Source organism: Rhineura floridana, chromosome 13, assembly GCF_030035675.1.
Source record: "Rhineura floridana isolate rRhiFlo1 chromosome 13, rRhiFlo1.hap2, whole genome shotgun sequence".
Classification (NCBI taxonomy): Eukaryota; Metazoa; Chordata; class Lepidosauria; order Squamata; family Rhineuridae; genus Rhineura; species Rhineura floridana.
In genome coordinates, this window is record NC_084492.1 from 33,084,855 (window position 1) to 33,100,584 (window position 15,730).

General features: G+C 42.8%; 1 protein-coding gene across 3 annotated transcripts in view; it reads left to right on the top strand.

Moving 5' to 3' along the window:
* The first annotated feature begins 1,228 nt into the window (after positions 1-1,228).
* Positions 1,229-15,730, top strand: part of LPCAT2 (lysophosphatidylcholine acyltransferase 2) — a 47,428-nt gene continuing 32,926 nt past the window's right edge. Inside the window, exons 1-2 of one of the 3 annotated variants that reach the window (XM_061594045.1) lie at positions 1,229-1,491; positions 13,001-13,140. In XM_061594045.1, the coding sequence (XP_061450029.1) occupies positions 1,285-1,491; positions 13,001-13,140 (347 nt within the window). In that variant the 5' untranslated portion in view covers positions 1,229-1,284. Of the gene's footprint in view, positions 1,531-13,000; positions 13,141-15,730 lie in introns of all 3 variants that reach the window. The other 2 variants (XM_061594044.1, XM_061594046.1) reach the window with 2 other exon arrangements.

The window sequence follows — 15,730 nt, forward strand, 5'->3', positions numbered from 1 at the left end:
TTACTGACAATATTTCTTACCCACCCTTTACCTGAAGTCCCAGGGTGGGTTAACAATAATATAATGTACAGTTATAAATGCAGATACAAGAGTTAACAATTATAAAATTAATGAAAATCATTTCAGACAGCTGTTGCTGTAAACAGGCAGAGGAGCAAGGACCAGCAAAAAGCTGGTAACCTTCCACCTACAAACAGATACAGACACACACCACAACCACCTGTCAGTCTAAGAGTGCCTCTCCAGAATAGCCAATGGTTGTAGAATAATTATTTCCTCATCTGCTATAATCTGTAAGGAAACCTGTTGTTAAAATCAGATGAGCAGGGACTCAATCAAAAGGTGGACAAATTTCTGCCTCCACCCAACCATCCATCCACACGTCCACTGATCTGGAGTCTTAATCAGGGGTGTGGTCATCTGGGAGGGGGGGACATAGACCCATTACTTTTTTGGGAGCAGGACCCCAACCAGGTTTGGGAACTTGTTAGCCACTGAATAGTGTATTTGTCCTTTTGTACTGATTGGAACCAGAGTGAAATGAGCTAAGTCAGCCACTGAGAAGACTCTTCGCAGTAGTTAACACACAACCTCCCCTTTCAGGCTGTTTGGTTCCTAGGGACTTCTACTGTAGATGAGTGTGGACTTGGGAGACGACACGGAAAGCAAATGATATGAGGGAAAGTGGGGAAAGGGGCTGTGAGAGGGTGTGGTGTGGCTATTATGAAGTGCCCCAGCACTTCTGAACTTGCCACTATCCTACTGTCTGTCCTAATGCTGCTACTCAAGAACAGCCTGTTGAAAAGATCATCTGCCAGGAGATATTTAAGAATTCTAAATTATGAGGTAATTGTGGCTGTGATTAATCAGATTAACATGTGCCAATGTATTGGAATTTCATTGTTATCGCAGTGTACTGTTTTTATATGCTTTTGAATTTTGTCTAATAAAGATTTAAAAGAAAAAAGAAAGAAAATATCACCTGCAACTGTCTGCAGAGGAAAATATCATCTGCAGAGGAGCAGAGACTAGTCAATAAGTTCCCCCCCTCCAAACCCCACCACTACCACAACAGCGTGGCGTTGCCCCTCTGGGATAGCCAGCTGATCTAAAATAATGATCGCCTAACTCGTCTGCGGAGGAAGCTGCTCTTAAAAGGCAGAGGAGCAGAGGCTGGCCAAGACGTTGGCAACCCCCACCTTCCACCCTCCCGCGGATGGATTATGCGCAGGCGTATCGGCGGCAAGGAGGAGCGAGCGCTCTTCACAGCATCTCCTGGCCGCGATGACTCTGTGCACAGAAGCGGCCGTGGCGGCGGTGGGAGGCGGATTGGCCGCCCAGGTGGGCGCCGGTGCCGGTGGCGGCATGTCGAAGGACCCGCAGGAACAGCCCAGGGTCTTCACCTTGCCCAGGCAGCAGTCGCTCGCCTCGCCCTTGGTGATCAACCCCTTCGTGCAAGAGACGCGTCTGGATGCGAAGAAGAGAGCCCGGGTACAGGGGATGGCCACCCGCTGAGAACAGACCCCGCGGGTGGGGAGACCAGGATTTCCAGGGGGCCTCCGGGGTGGATGGGAGGGGGCTGCCTGCGAGCTTGATGGGGAGGGGGCAGTCCTGGGGCAAAGGGCGAGGCGGACACAATCCGCACGCGCAAAGGTGCCTTGGGCAAATGCGGATAGGCGTTTTGAAAGCAGCCTTTCCAACACAAATAATAATAATAATAAATGCCTTCATCGCTGCGCTGAAGAGTGCAGAAATTAAACGCCGCTATTGTGGGTGCTTGGTATCTATTTGGTGCCTGCCTGGAGGCGCGGCGGCTGGAAAAAGCCTGCCTTCTTCGTTACATAAGGAGGCGAAGAATTTGTTCTCTTAGAATTCCTCCGAGCCCCACCTGCCCGGCGCTCCCCGGGGGACCCCCTGCAAGCGAAAGAAGCGATTTCAGCTCTGGTGTCGGGAGTCGGATGCAAACCGTTTGCATCTCTTGCCTCACACCCCCTCCCCTTTGCACGGATCGTGTGAGGTGGGTTTTTTTGGGCGGGGGGTAGGTGGGAGAGCGGCATTAAGAGTAATCTTGGCTGGGTTTGGAATCCTACCTGGGCCACACACCTCAAATCGATGGTCTTGATGATCCTACTGAACCTTTGGCCCTCCAGATGTTGCTGGACTTGCTGAAGGCCGGTCATCCCTGGCCATTGTCTAAGCTAGTTAGAGCTGATGGGAGTCATCATTCAGCAACAACTGGAGGGCTAAAAGTTCCTCGCAGCTGCCCTACAGCCTCAGTTCCTTGATCTGGGAAATGGGGATAATACAACCTTTATGAGCGAGGTGAGGAAAACCATGAGCTGTGGATAATTTACATTATTCTAGTTGGTGTTGCTCCTTAAAAAAATATGATTCTCTTGTCTTTTAATAATTGACCACAGGCATCATCATCATCATAAAACCAATCTTTTCCTGGCAGGCTGTATGAATGTGTGAATACTGGAGTCAGAACACTGACTTCTGTAGTCATGTATTTTGGACTTTGAATGGCAACACGTTTCCAGGGTCTCGGGGGTGGGAGGCCTCACCTCAACCCCTTTAACCCAATATCCTTTTAACTGGAGAGGTCAGCAATTAACCCTTCTGAATGCAAAACATGTGCCTGCTTCTTTGGCCCTTACAGATGGGTGGGAAATTTAATTCAGTTTGCATTTCAAGCCAAATCTATCAAATTCACACTTTCCGAGACAATGTGCGATCCAAAACACAGCCATTGTATGAAATTCACACGTATGCACCTCTCCAACCAACCAATGTTTACAAAGAATACATACGCTGGAGGAGAGTGTGCATAAAAATGAATATATGAGTGAGAAAAAGATACAAAAAGGCATTATAGGATGAGAAATTGCTTGCAAAAAAAGTGCACTGAATCAAAACATCCTAAAATGTGTTTATTAGGAGAAATTCACACTAAAATGTTGGAGAATTTTCATGAGGATTTTTTTTTCTTAAATGGAAATTACTGCAGATATGTGGAGAACTGAATTGAAGATTGGAAAAATGAGAAACTGAGAGAACCAAAATTTATGGATCTTTCCATCTCTCGCCCTTATATACTATGGGCTCCTCTAGCTGACCTGTTTATCCAGCATGATTCAAGAAGGGGTTTGCATTAAAATCCCCTGCTAAAATAGTGTTTTCCACCCATTGTTTTACATGAATTGCATGTAAGCCTGCCTCCATTTTAGAAGGGATTCCATGCAGACCCCTCCCTGAATCAGAAAGGGTTGTGCATCAGAGTCTCTTGCTAAAAGGGATATTTTCGCCATCTATTTGGCAGGGGATTCCATGAAAACCTGCATAGGATTCCTGCCAAAAGGAGAAGAAATCTGTTTAGCAGCACCTTGCAAGGTGCTTTAGAGTCCCAACTTTGGGACTTCAAAACACCCAGCAGATGATGTCATTGTGATGTCATGTGATTGATAAGTGGGCACCCCTGCTCAGCTGTCCAATGTGGCTCACAAGGCTGATCCTGATCAGGATCTAGCCCATGGAGTGAAAAAAGTTCCCCACTCCAGTCTAAAGGTAAAAGTCCACCCACTTTGGCCTCTGACCACACTCACTACCAGCATACGGGCCCCAGAAAGTTTCCCATGAGGACATGTGGTCCTCAATATGAAGAAGGTTCCTCACCCTGGAGAAGACAGTGATGGTCCAGATGAACAATGTGGACCTGACAGAAGGCAACACCTGGGGTCAGATTTAATCAGAGATTTCCATCTCATCTCACTAGAGTGTTCTGAATTACAAACTTCCTTCAGACTTTCTGCAACTGATTATATGGTCCAATACAGGATGTTGTTACTTTAATATTGCAACATATTAGAAATGAGGTAGTTTTTTTTAATATATAAATAAATAATAGAAACCAACAATCCTGCCCCTCTCCCTGTTGCACAGACTGTTTAAATCAACAGTAGCTTTATTCCACATTCTTAATACAAGCGGTATGTCAAATCTTGCATTGTTGGTGGGCTTAGATATTAATTATAAGCTTTAGCTGGTGCCTCTCTGCTGACGTTCTGAGGTTCCCAATCTCTGTAGAACAGGATTTCCTGACTTCTATTTCAATTTTGGAGCAGTCTGAGTTCGGTTCAAAGTTCTGCTTTTTCTCTTCTCTGCAAAATGTTTCAGTAAATGTTTCCAGGATTTCCGTGTCACAATCTTTCTTTTTAAAAAGCTTTTTCGGAAACATTAACCACAGGAAAAATGCTACTGGGGTAGCCATGTTAGTTTGTTGCAGCATAAATGTCAAAGAGTCTTGTGGTACCATTGTTGTTATATGCCTTCAAGTCGATTATGACTTATGGTGACTCTATGAATCAGCGACCTCCAATAGCATCTGTTATAAACCACCCTGTTCAGATCTTGTAAGTTCAGGTCTGTGGCTTCCTTTATGGAATCAATCCATCTCTTGTGTTTGGCCTTCCTCTTTTTCTACTCTGTTCTGTTTTTCCCAGCATTATTATCTTTTCTAGTGAATCATGACTTCTCATGATGTGTCCAAAGTATGATAACCTCAGTTTCATCATTTTAGCTTCTAGTGATAGTTCTGGTTTAATTTGTTCTAACACCCAATTATTTGTCTTTTTCACAGTCCGTGGTATCTGCAAAGTTCTCCTCCAACACCACATTTCAAATTAGTTTATTTTTCTTTTACCCACTTTTTTCACTGTCCAACTTTCACATCCATACATAGAGATCGGGAATACCATGGTCTGAATGATCCTGACTTTAGTGTTCAGTGATACATCTTTGCATTTGAGGACCTCTTCTAGTTCTCTCCTAGCTGCCCTCCCCATTCCTAGCCTTCTTCTGATTTCTTGACTATTGTCTCCATTTTGGCTAATGACTGTGTATTGATACTCCCTTGACAATTTCAATGTCCTCGTTGTCAACTTTAAAGTTACTTAACTCTTCTGTTGTCATTACTTTACCCTTCTTGATGTTCAACTCTAGTCCTGCTTTTGTGCTTCCCTCTTTAACTTTCATCAGTATTCGTTTCAGATCATTACTGGTTTCTGCTAGTAATATGGTATCATCTGCATATCTTAAATTATTGATATTTCTCCCTCCAGTTTTCATACCTCCTTCATCTTGGTCCAATCCCGCTTTCTGTATGATATGTTCTGCGTATAGATTAAAAGGGTGATAAAATACACCCCTGTCTCACACCCTTTCCGATTGGGAATCAATCGGTCTCCATATTCTGTCCTTACAGTAGCCTCTTGTCCAGAGTATAGGATGCGCATTAGGACAATCAGATGCCGTGGCACCCCCATTTCTTTTAAAGCATTCCATAGTTTTTCATTATCTACACCAGCCTTTCCCAACCAGTGTGCCTCCAGATGTTGTTGGACCACAACTCCCATCAGCCTCAGCCAGGTCCAACAACATCTGGAGGCACACTGGTTGGGAAAGGCTGATCTACACAATCAAAGGCTTTGCTGTAATCTATAAAGCACAGGGTGATTTGCTTCTGAAATTCCTTGGTCCATTCCATTATCCAACGTATGTTTGTGAAATGAACTCTGGTACATCTTCCCTTTCTAAATCCAGCTTGAACATCTGGAATGTCTTGCTCCATATACGGTAAGAGCCTTTGTTGCAGAATCTTGAGCATTACTTTACCTGCATGGGATATTAAGACAATAGTTCGATAATTACTGTGGTACCTTAAAGACTAACAAATTTGTAGTGACATACATGCATAAGGCATCTTGAGGCAGCATCACTTTTAGGAAAACAGAATTAGTGGAGACCCTTCATGGTAGAACAGCTGCTCTGCATGAAAAAGGTCTCAGGTTCAATTCCCAGCATGTCCAAATAGGACTGAGAAATAGTCCTATATTGTATCTAGCTAAGTCCTACAGAATAGACCCATTGGGTGGTATTCAATGTCAGTCCCACTCAGAATACACCCACTGAAATTAATAGACATAATTTGGGCTGCAATCCAGTACACACTTACCTGTTAGTAAGTCCCATTGAACCTAATGGAGCTTACTTCTGAGTAGACGTATTGGATTGCAGCCTAAATTAGGTTCATTAATTCCAAAGTGTGGTCTTCATCTTAGTTAACTGTGTACATTAACTTCAATAGGTCTACCCTGAGTGGAACTAATATTGCATGCCACCCCCCATCCAAAATCCTGGAGAGCCACTGCAAGACAGTATAAACACTGTACTGGGATAGATGCACCACTGGTCTGATTCAGTACAAGGCAGCTTCTGATGGTCTGAACTGGTATAAGACACCTTCCTATATTTTCTGTGGGTCCTTCCAGATTGCAGGTGGGATTCAGTGACTGCTGGCAAATTCAGTACAGTAGGGCCCCGCTTATACGGCAGGTTAGGGACCAGGCCCCCGCCGTAAAGCAGAACCCCATTGATTATAATGGGGCGCATCTTGCAAAAATGCTGTGAAAATGCCGCAAATGCCGCAAAAACGGCTTTAAAATGGGGAATTTCCCACCGCTGCATTAGTGGAACGCCGGAATGCAAAGCGCCGGTAAGCAGGGCCCTACTGTATAGTTAAAATGGATTTGGGCCCTTTTTCAACAAGCCTGCTTCAGTAAGGAAAGTGATTAGGGAATGCAAAAGTGTGGGACAACAATTATTTGACAATGCAATCACTTCCAGATGACCTGTTTTTGGAGCAGTTGTCCTGATTTCTTTGCTAAACATTTGTTGGGAGATCAGACAATGTTGATTGATTGTTGTGCATTCATTTTGATGTGTTGTTGGCCAGGTCTTATGATGTGGCATCAAGTAATGGTCGTCCCACACGTTCTGTACATTTTCTGGTTGCTTTCCTTATTGCAAAACCTATAATTTTGGGGGGAAGAAGTGGATTTGTTGCACAAGAGTACCAAATCAACTTTAATTGTGCAACCTGAATTTGCTGGTAGGTGATTGAAACCCACCTGAAAATAGCAACAGTCTGGAAGATTGCATAACCTTCCCACAAACAAATTGGAATGAATGCTCAAAGAAATTGAGCATCCATACAAATTTGCTTGAAGTCTAAGGCTGCAATGATGGCTATGTTCTACTTCCACTGTCGGGGGCAGCCTGCCTCTGAATATCAGTTGCTGGCAATCGGAGGAGTTATCTTGTGCTCAGATCCTGCTTATGGACTTACTGTGGGAATCTGGTTGGCCACTGTGAGAATGGGAGACTGCACTTGACACCTGGAAGCAACCTATGTTGTTACCATAGCTCAGTGGATAAGCACATGGCTTTGCATGCAAGAGGTCTCATGGTCAATCCCCATCTTTTCTAGGTAGGGTGGGGAAGAGCCCTGTTTGAAACCCTGGAGAGCCAGGGATTTCCCCACCTCTGCCTTAGTGGCTTTCTGAGTTCATTCCCATGTTACTCATTTGCTATGGACCTGTGAATTCCACCTTGATGGAATGCTATTGTTTTATGTGGTCATTTTAATCCTAGGAAGAGAATGGGTTGATCAAGAGCATCTAATCACGGCAGAGGATTGTCTTCTCCAGCAGTCTTTTGCGTGTCTGAACAAATCTGAGCTTTACAGAGCAATCAGATTCATATCTGCTCAGAACTAGGGATGAGGGAGAAATTTGATTGTTTGCATTTAAAGGTAAACCTACCTAATTTACCCATTCCGAAACTGTGCAAACCAATACACAGCCATCCTTTGAAATTTGCTCTTCTCTGAATTTTGCAATGCAGTCGTCCAGCCAAGTAACATGTACAAAAATGCATTTAATTGGGTAAAGTATGCATAAAAATGCATATACTAGTGAAAACAACATCCAATAAGTATTGTATTAGGGAAAATTACTGTGCAAAAATGTGTAGATTAGGCAAAAAAAAGATGTGCATATCAGGACACATTTGTACTAAGTTGCTGATGAATTTTCATGAGGCCTTGGTTTTGTTGTTCTTGTTTTTTAATTGCAAACTGATGTCAGAACTGAATTTAAGACTGGAAAAACGAGGAACTGAGAGAAACCCAAACTGACAGAATTGTCTGTCCTTGCTCAGAAGCAACTTAGGGACTTCCTCCCAGGTAAGTGTGTTTAAAAATGCAGCCTTAAATGAGTAGTGGGAGGACAGGTCATGCAAACGCAGCCAGCAGAAGTAGGTGAGGGAAGAGGAAGCTTATGCAATTTGCTCATTTTCGTTATGTGGCCAAACCTTTGCTGGAAGAGAAGGCTGACACCCAGTTCTGTGCAATCTTCCCACTCTGGACCGGCCTTCCGTTTTGCTGAGAAGTGTAATGCTTCTCTTCCCTCTTGTAATTTTGAGGCTAGAATAAATCCCTTTCTTTCCAGTCAACTCTTGCCCCAACTCATCCCACACTACCCCAAGAATTTTGGGGGCAGTTCTATATATATACTCCGTGGTGCAGAGTGGTAAGTGGCGGTAACGCATCCGAAAGCTCTGCTCACAGCCGGAGTTCAATTCCAACAGAAGGAGCAAGTCGAATCTCCGGTAAAAGGGGTCGAGGTCCACTCAGCCTTCCATCCATCTATGGTCGGTGAAATGAGTACCTGGCATATGCTGGGGGGTAAAGAAAGGCCGGGGAAGGAACTGGCAATCCCACCCCATATGTACGGTCTGCCTAGTAAACGTCGCAAGACGTAGTGCGAGTCGTTTCCGACTCTTAGGGTGACAAGTGTGGGGACACCTTTACTTTTACCTATATACCCAATATGTGATGGCTAAAAGATACTATTCCTGGCAACCTGAAATTACTAGCTGTCGGTGTATATGGCTGTTTTTAGGTGTCTGTGATGCTTTTGAAAATATAAGAAAAGCCTGCTGGACCAGGCCAGTGGCCCATCTAGTCCAGCTTCTCATAGTGGCCAACCAGATGCCTCTACTGGGAAGCTCGCAAACAGGGCTTGACCACTATAGCACTTTCTGGCAACTGGCATTCAAAAGCATACTGCCCCAAACAGTGGAGGCAGAGCAGGGCCATCATGGCTAGTAGCCATTGATAGCCTTATCCCCAACGGATGTGTCTACTCCTCTTTTAAAGCCATCCAAGTTGGTAGCCATGACTGCCTCCTGTGGGAGCAAATTCCGTAGTTTAGCTATGCACTACAGGGATGGAATGATCTGTCAATTTCGGCTCTCTTGTTTTCTCAGTTTTCGAAACTTAAATTTGGTTCTCTACATTTCTGCAGCAATGTACGATTTTTTTTTTAAAAAAAACCCTCATGAGAATTCTTCAGCAATTTAGTGCAAATTTCTACTAAAAATACAGTTTGTATGCAGTTTTGACCAATGTACACATTTTTGCAAGCAATTTATCCTAATATAATGCAGTTTTGAATATCATTTTCACCAATATATTCATTTTGTGCACACTTTCCCCATGTATATCCGTTTTTTAATCATTGCTTGGTTGGCAAACTACATTGAAACATTCAAATAACAAAACGAACAAAACAAAAATGAATATACAGAAGTTCACAGGTTTCCCATGTGGCTACTGGGCTAGCGCGTTTCCTCAGAGAGCAGATATAACCTGATATCCTGAGGAAGTTTGGTCAACTTTCATTATTGCTCTAAGGCAGTTTTGTATTACTTGTTCCAGAGTGCTCTTAAATCCTGCAAAGACTGTAATAAGATCCTTGTTTTGTACCACTGAGTCTAACTACCTCCACATTTAAGAGAAAGCAATTTCTTTAACAGCTCTATTAAAAATGATTGCTAGAGCCTTTTTATAAAAAATAAAGAAAAACAAAATGTGCTTGAGAAGCCAAAAATGTGATTTTAGATTATTATTTTTTAATAACAAAAGGAAGCCAATAGCTTCCCACTCTCTGCTTCAGCAGATTTGGTACAAAGCTGTATGTGGACTGCTTCAAATCCAAAGCTTGAAGAAAGGCTGTTCCATGTGGGAGGCTTCTTCACATGGAGCTCCTTTTTTATCAGGGATGATACGAGTTGTAGTCTAACAACATCTGCACAACTTTTAAAGATACAGAAGACCTCTTGGTTGCCAGGCCCGGCCTCCAAGAGGTCTTCTGTATCTTTAAAAGTTGTGCAGGGGGAAGGGAGAATTCCACCTTGTGGTTTTTCCCATTACAGTGTTGCAAGAAAACCTGCACTTGGCTGACTTTCTCTTCTCCTAAAGATACAGGACCAGTCTCAGGCCCTGAACCTGTCAACCCAACATGAAATGAAAGACCTAAATCAAACACAGCCTTAGAATGCTATTGCCTTTGAACATACGAACAGTCCTGCTGGATCGGACCAAGAGCCCATCTAGTCCAGCATCTTATCCTCATGGTGGCCAACCAGATGTTCATAGGAAGCCCACAAGCAGGACCTGAGCACAGCAGTCCTCTCGCCCCACTTCTGCTCCCCAGCAACCTGGTATTCAGAGACATACTGCCAAGTGAAGATAGCTGTGGAACATCCAAACTTGCTCAAAAGATCACTAATGAAAGAAATTAAGAGCAAGTGCATGACTAACCATTGTTGAACTTCATGAGACAATGCTACAAAAAAACCCCTGTTTTGTACTGATAGGAAATGGTGAATATTGTCCTGTAAGCTGACCTCTAGTTAGCAGTGGCTGTCTTTTTTTGCATCCATTAGATCATCTACCCCAGCCCTCTGCCCCGACATCCATTATCTGGAGCTTCTCTGCAAATCTATATCAAATCTTGTGCTAAACCTTAACAGGAAGATAATTTCTCGACTTCCCTAGTAAGCTTCTTTAATTCCACTGTTCCACATATAAACAGCAGATGATGAGACACATAGTCTTTGAAAACAAACATTGACTGCTTTAGCTGCAGGTTAAAGATAATAAAAATACTTACACCTGCCAGGGATACTAATTTACTTATTATCTAATTTGGCACAAAGGTAAAGCTTTTGCCTGCTGCACCCATGCGTGGTCTTGCTATTTTGTACCTGTTTGATGCAGGCAAAAGCTGAAGGAAGGGCTTTCCAAAGGACCCTAGGAACACAGGTCTGGAATTTCCTGGGAATATAGCAATGTGATCAGAGATGATTTGGGTATAGAAGCAACAAGGTAGACCCCAGAATTGCTGACTGAATTCATGTAGGAAAGGAGACAGCCCACTTCTGATGATGTATGACTTCTGTCTGGTGATGGTAGCATTTAGAACAGGGAGGGTAACCAGAGGCCCAACAGAAGTTAAGAACATCAGAAGAACCTGTTGGATCAGGCCAGCGGCCCATCTAGTCCAGCATCCTCTTCTCACAGTGGCCAACCTGATGACCATGGGAAGCCCACAAGCAGGACCTGAGCACAACAGCACTGTCCCCTCCTACAGTTTCCAGTAACTGGTATTCAAAAGCATACTGCCTTCTACAGTGGAGGTAGAACATTGTTGGACTCTGCCTCCCATCAGCCTCAGCTGGCAGTGCCAGTGATCAGGGATGATACGAGTTGTAGTCTAATAACATCTGAGTCCAGAGGACAGCTTTGAACTTTAAGACAGTGGCTATAAGACCTCTTATCTGCATGGAATTCTTTTCTACATTGATGTGTGGAGCCTTGGTGGTGCAGTGGTTAGTGCTGGACTAGGATTTATGAGAGCAGGGTTCAAATCCCAATTCGGTCATGAAGCTCACTGGGTAACCTTGGGCCATTTATTGTCTCTCAGCATAACCTACCTCGCAGGGTTGTTGTGTGGATGGAATGGGAGGAGGCTGTGGATGCCACCTTCAACTGCTTGGAGGAAAGGTGGGAGAGAAATGTAATAAAGAATGAATGAATGTGCTTGCCAACGAAACATATGCACATTGCAGAAGCTCCTATCCATTACTGACCAGTCCAATTAGCATCTTTTTCATGCTGTTTAACCCTACTTCAGTCTGTGTGCCATTGTGCAGCAAAGCCCAGCCCCATGTTAGTTTGTTTTCAAATGTTTACATTAAATTTGCCTTTGGGTTTGTTTGTTTTAACACTCACTGGAGTTGGTATTTAGTCAAATATCACTGGTCAGGAAGTTACTTTCTGTGTCTCTTGGCAATTGGTCAATGGATTAGGTAACCAGCAAGTTATTTCCTGAGATGTCTCTATCTGGGGCGTGAGAATTCTCGGGCCATAGGAAAACTTACGCCTACTCAGCCAGACCATCTAGCTCAGTATTCTGGACACTGGCTGGCAGCTGCTTTTCAGCATTTCAGGAAGGAGACTTTCCCACCTACAAATGCTGGGGATTGAACCTGGGACCTTCTAGATACAAAGTAGGTGCTCTACCACTGAGCTACTTCCCTTCCCCAGCAATCTCCAGCAATGCCTGAATAAACCAGGGCTCAGTTGCACAGGATCTGTGTCTGGTTCACACCTATATGCATGCATGTTACTGGATTACTTGGCATTTGATGACTGGCAGCTCTGTGTGTGTGGACAAACTCTACTGGAAGCATTTCGAGGTGATTGGAACACAAGAAAAGCCCTGTTGAACCTGACCAAAGGTCCATCTAGTCCAAAGGTAGCCAATGTGGTGTGCTTACATCAGCCCCTAGGCAGATGACCAATAGTCAGGAATGATGAGAGTTGGAGTCCAGCAGCGTCTGGTTCTACCCAAAAAGTGCAGTGAGGAAACGTAACTATTGTTATTATCATTCTATGTAAGGACAATTGAGATAGACCAGTAACTTGTGCATCTCCCACATGTTGAGATGTATGGACATCATCAGATACAGCTACAAAGGAGTTTCACAAGTTGTCTCATGCTCTTCAGAAGCATGAAGAGAGAGTCCTAGAGTTGGTGGTTCATGACAGATGCTGTTGGAGGTCACTGATTCATAGAGTCACCATAAGTTGCAATCAACTTGAAGGCACATAACAACAACAAATTACTGTGTTGGTTAAGGGCAGTACAGTCATGACTGTTTCTCTGATGTATGTGTGTTTTTGAAACAAACAAGTGCACTGAACATCACTGGTGGTCCAGGTGACTGGTTAATCCTATCTTTTATTTTCCAGGCTATCCTGTTTGGGATTATTCTGGTCCCTCTTCGTGCCTTATGCATGCTGCTAATCTTGTTAATGGCTTGGCTGTTTGCTGTCCTGGCAACGTCCTGCATCCCTGAGAAGGGGGTTAAGCCACTTTTGGGATGGCAAAGGTAACCCAGCGTTGGAAACATCTAAATGGGGAAGGCTTTCTTCTCTTAATGGAAACACTATGTTGTGGGGGAAAGGCACGACTTGTCCCTGTGGTGGTGAAAGTAGCTGCTTCGCATATTATTTGTAAAGACCTCTTTGTCCTCACCCTGCAACAAAGCAATGTTCAGTTGTGTGCACAGTGTGTCTTGCAGTGTTCCATTGTGCAGAGTCCCAGGAGCCGAGAGTGGTTATGTAGTGCACAAAGTTACAATCCTATAAACACTGCCTGGGAAGTCAGTCCCATTGAGTTGAGGATTGTGTTTGTGTAAATCGGCACACTGGGCAAGGCAGTACAACTAGGGATAGGTGAGAAATTCAATCAGTTCGCATTTAAAGCTGAATCTGTCAAATTTGCACTTTCCGAAACAATATTATTATTATTATTATTATTATTATTATTATTATTATTATTATTATTATTATTATTAACTTTATTTATACCCCGCTGTTTTTCCAAATTGGAACTCACGGCGGCTTCCAGATAAAAAACAGATACAATTAAAACCTACCAAAGTTAAAACCATATAATACATAAATAAACAAATATAGACAGATATAATTAAAAAATGAACTCTAATTTAAAATAGCATTAAACTGTTTCTGATAATTAAAAACTATACTCATAAAATCAGAATAATTAAAAAATAAACAAGCAAGAACAATATAACCTCCTTTTGGGCCTATCTTTAGCTGCCTTCGAAATCAAAGGCTTGCTGAAATAAGCAAGTTTTTACCTGTCGACGAAAGGACTGCAGGGAAGAGGCCATTCTTATCTCCTTAGGGAGGGAATTCCAAAGCCTAGGGGCAGCCACCGAGAAGGCCCTATCTCGTATCCTCACTAGTTGTACTTGTGCGGATGAAGGTATCGAAAGGAGGGCCTCTCCTGAGGATCTCAGGGCTCGAGCAGGCACATAGAGGGCAATGCAGTCTGACAAATAGCCTGGACCCAAGCCGAACCAAAACACAGCCATCCTTTGAACTTTGCACTTATCTTAATTTTGTGATACAGTTCTCAAACCAAACATTGTTTACAAAAAGTCATATCTTAGAGGGGATGTATCAACATGGCTATATTAATGAAATATGCTTGCAAAAACACATTATACTGGGAGAAATTGCTTACAAGAATGTGTACGTTAAGTCAAAAATGGCATGCAAAAATGTGTGGTTAGGAGAAACTTACAATAAAATGCTGAAGGATATTCAAGGGTTTTTCTTTCTTAAAAAGGCAAATTGCTGCAGAAATGTAGAGAACTGAATTTAAGATTGGAAAAATGAAAAACAAAGAGAACTGAAACTGACAGATCCTTCCATCCCTAAGCACAATATCTGTAGTGCTTTTATGACATAGAACAGTGGTTTCCATCCTGGTGGCCACAGACTTATCCCAAGGGGTCCATGAGCTCCTCCATACTCCCACTCTCCAGCTGCCCTCCTACCCACTAAAAGCCCGGATCTAAGGCACTGGATGGGGAGGTGAGCATTTTAAATTGGAGCAATTCAGCTCCTCTGCTCAGCGGCTGCCTCCTGTAAAATTACCCAGCATGCAATAGCCAGATGGGTCACTGCATGTTGGCTATGTTTATGGCTGGCGGCTGCTGCACAGAGGAAGAGATAATTGCCAGTGGTCTCTAAAATCCTTACATTCTACTGTCTGCTTTTTTGAGTTTTTGAAGATCGTCTTAGTAAAGTTGAATTAAACTTGTATTGCTGCTTTGTTTTCAGTTTGTATGTTAGCAAGTTTCTCCCTCAAAGTCAGAGGTTTCCACAACAACCTGCCCTAAACTCTTTAAAGAAGACAAGCTGCACGACCTAATGATCTGCTTTTTTTAAAAAAAATGGATTAGTCAGGTTACTTTCTCAATGCTTAGATAATTTAAGATGTTTTAGAATGTTTTTAGTGCTTTTGTTTGCCGCCCTGGGCTCCTCTGGGAGAAAGGGTGGGATATAAATCTAATCATAATGATAACAACAACCTTCTACATTAGCTTTGCTAGTATCAAGGAAAATGTTTTGAGTAGATTAAAAAAACAAACACAGTTTTGAACATCCAGTCTCTGAAAGTTATAAAACAGCATCAGCCGTATCTTTAACTTACTCATTTTGCATAATAATAATAATAATAATAATAATAATAAATTTCATTTTTCAGTCGCCTATCTGTCCGGGTTAGGGACACTCTAGGCAACGTACAACAAAATAAAAACAGTGTATATATATATCAACAACAATCAAATATAAGCTAAAAGCCATCCTTCAGTTCATATAACGTAGAATTAATCTATCTCAATCTTGTATGCCTGCCTGAATAGCCAGGTCTTTAAGGCTCGGCGAAAGCTTGATAAGCAAATATTTGATAAGCAAATATATCTTCTGTTGATGAATAACAAGTGAATTTATTTAAAAGTGTTACTGAGCTCATAACAGTTTTTTGTCGTTATGTGTTTTCTTAGTTAAAGGAGCCTAAAATTATAATAATTAGCATGTGGGGGGGCGTCCTCCAAATTATTCTGAAGTTAGAACGGGGTGCTCATTTTTGTAAAGTTTGGG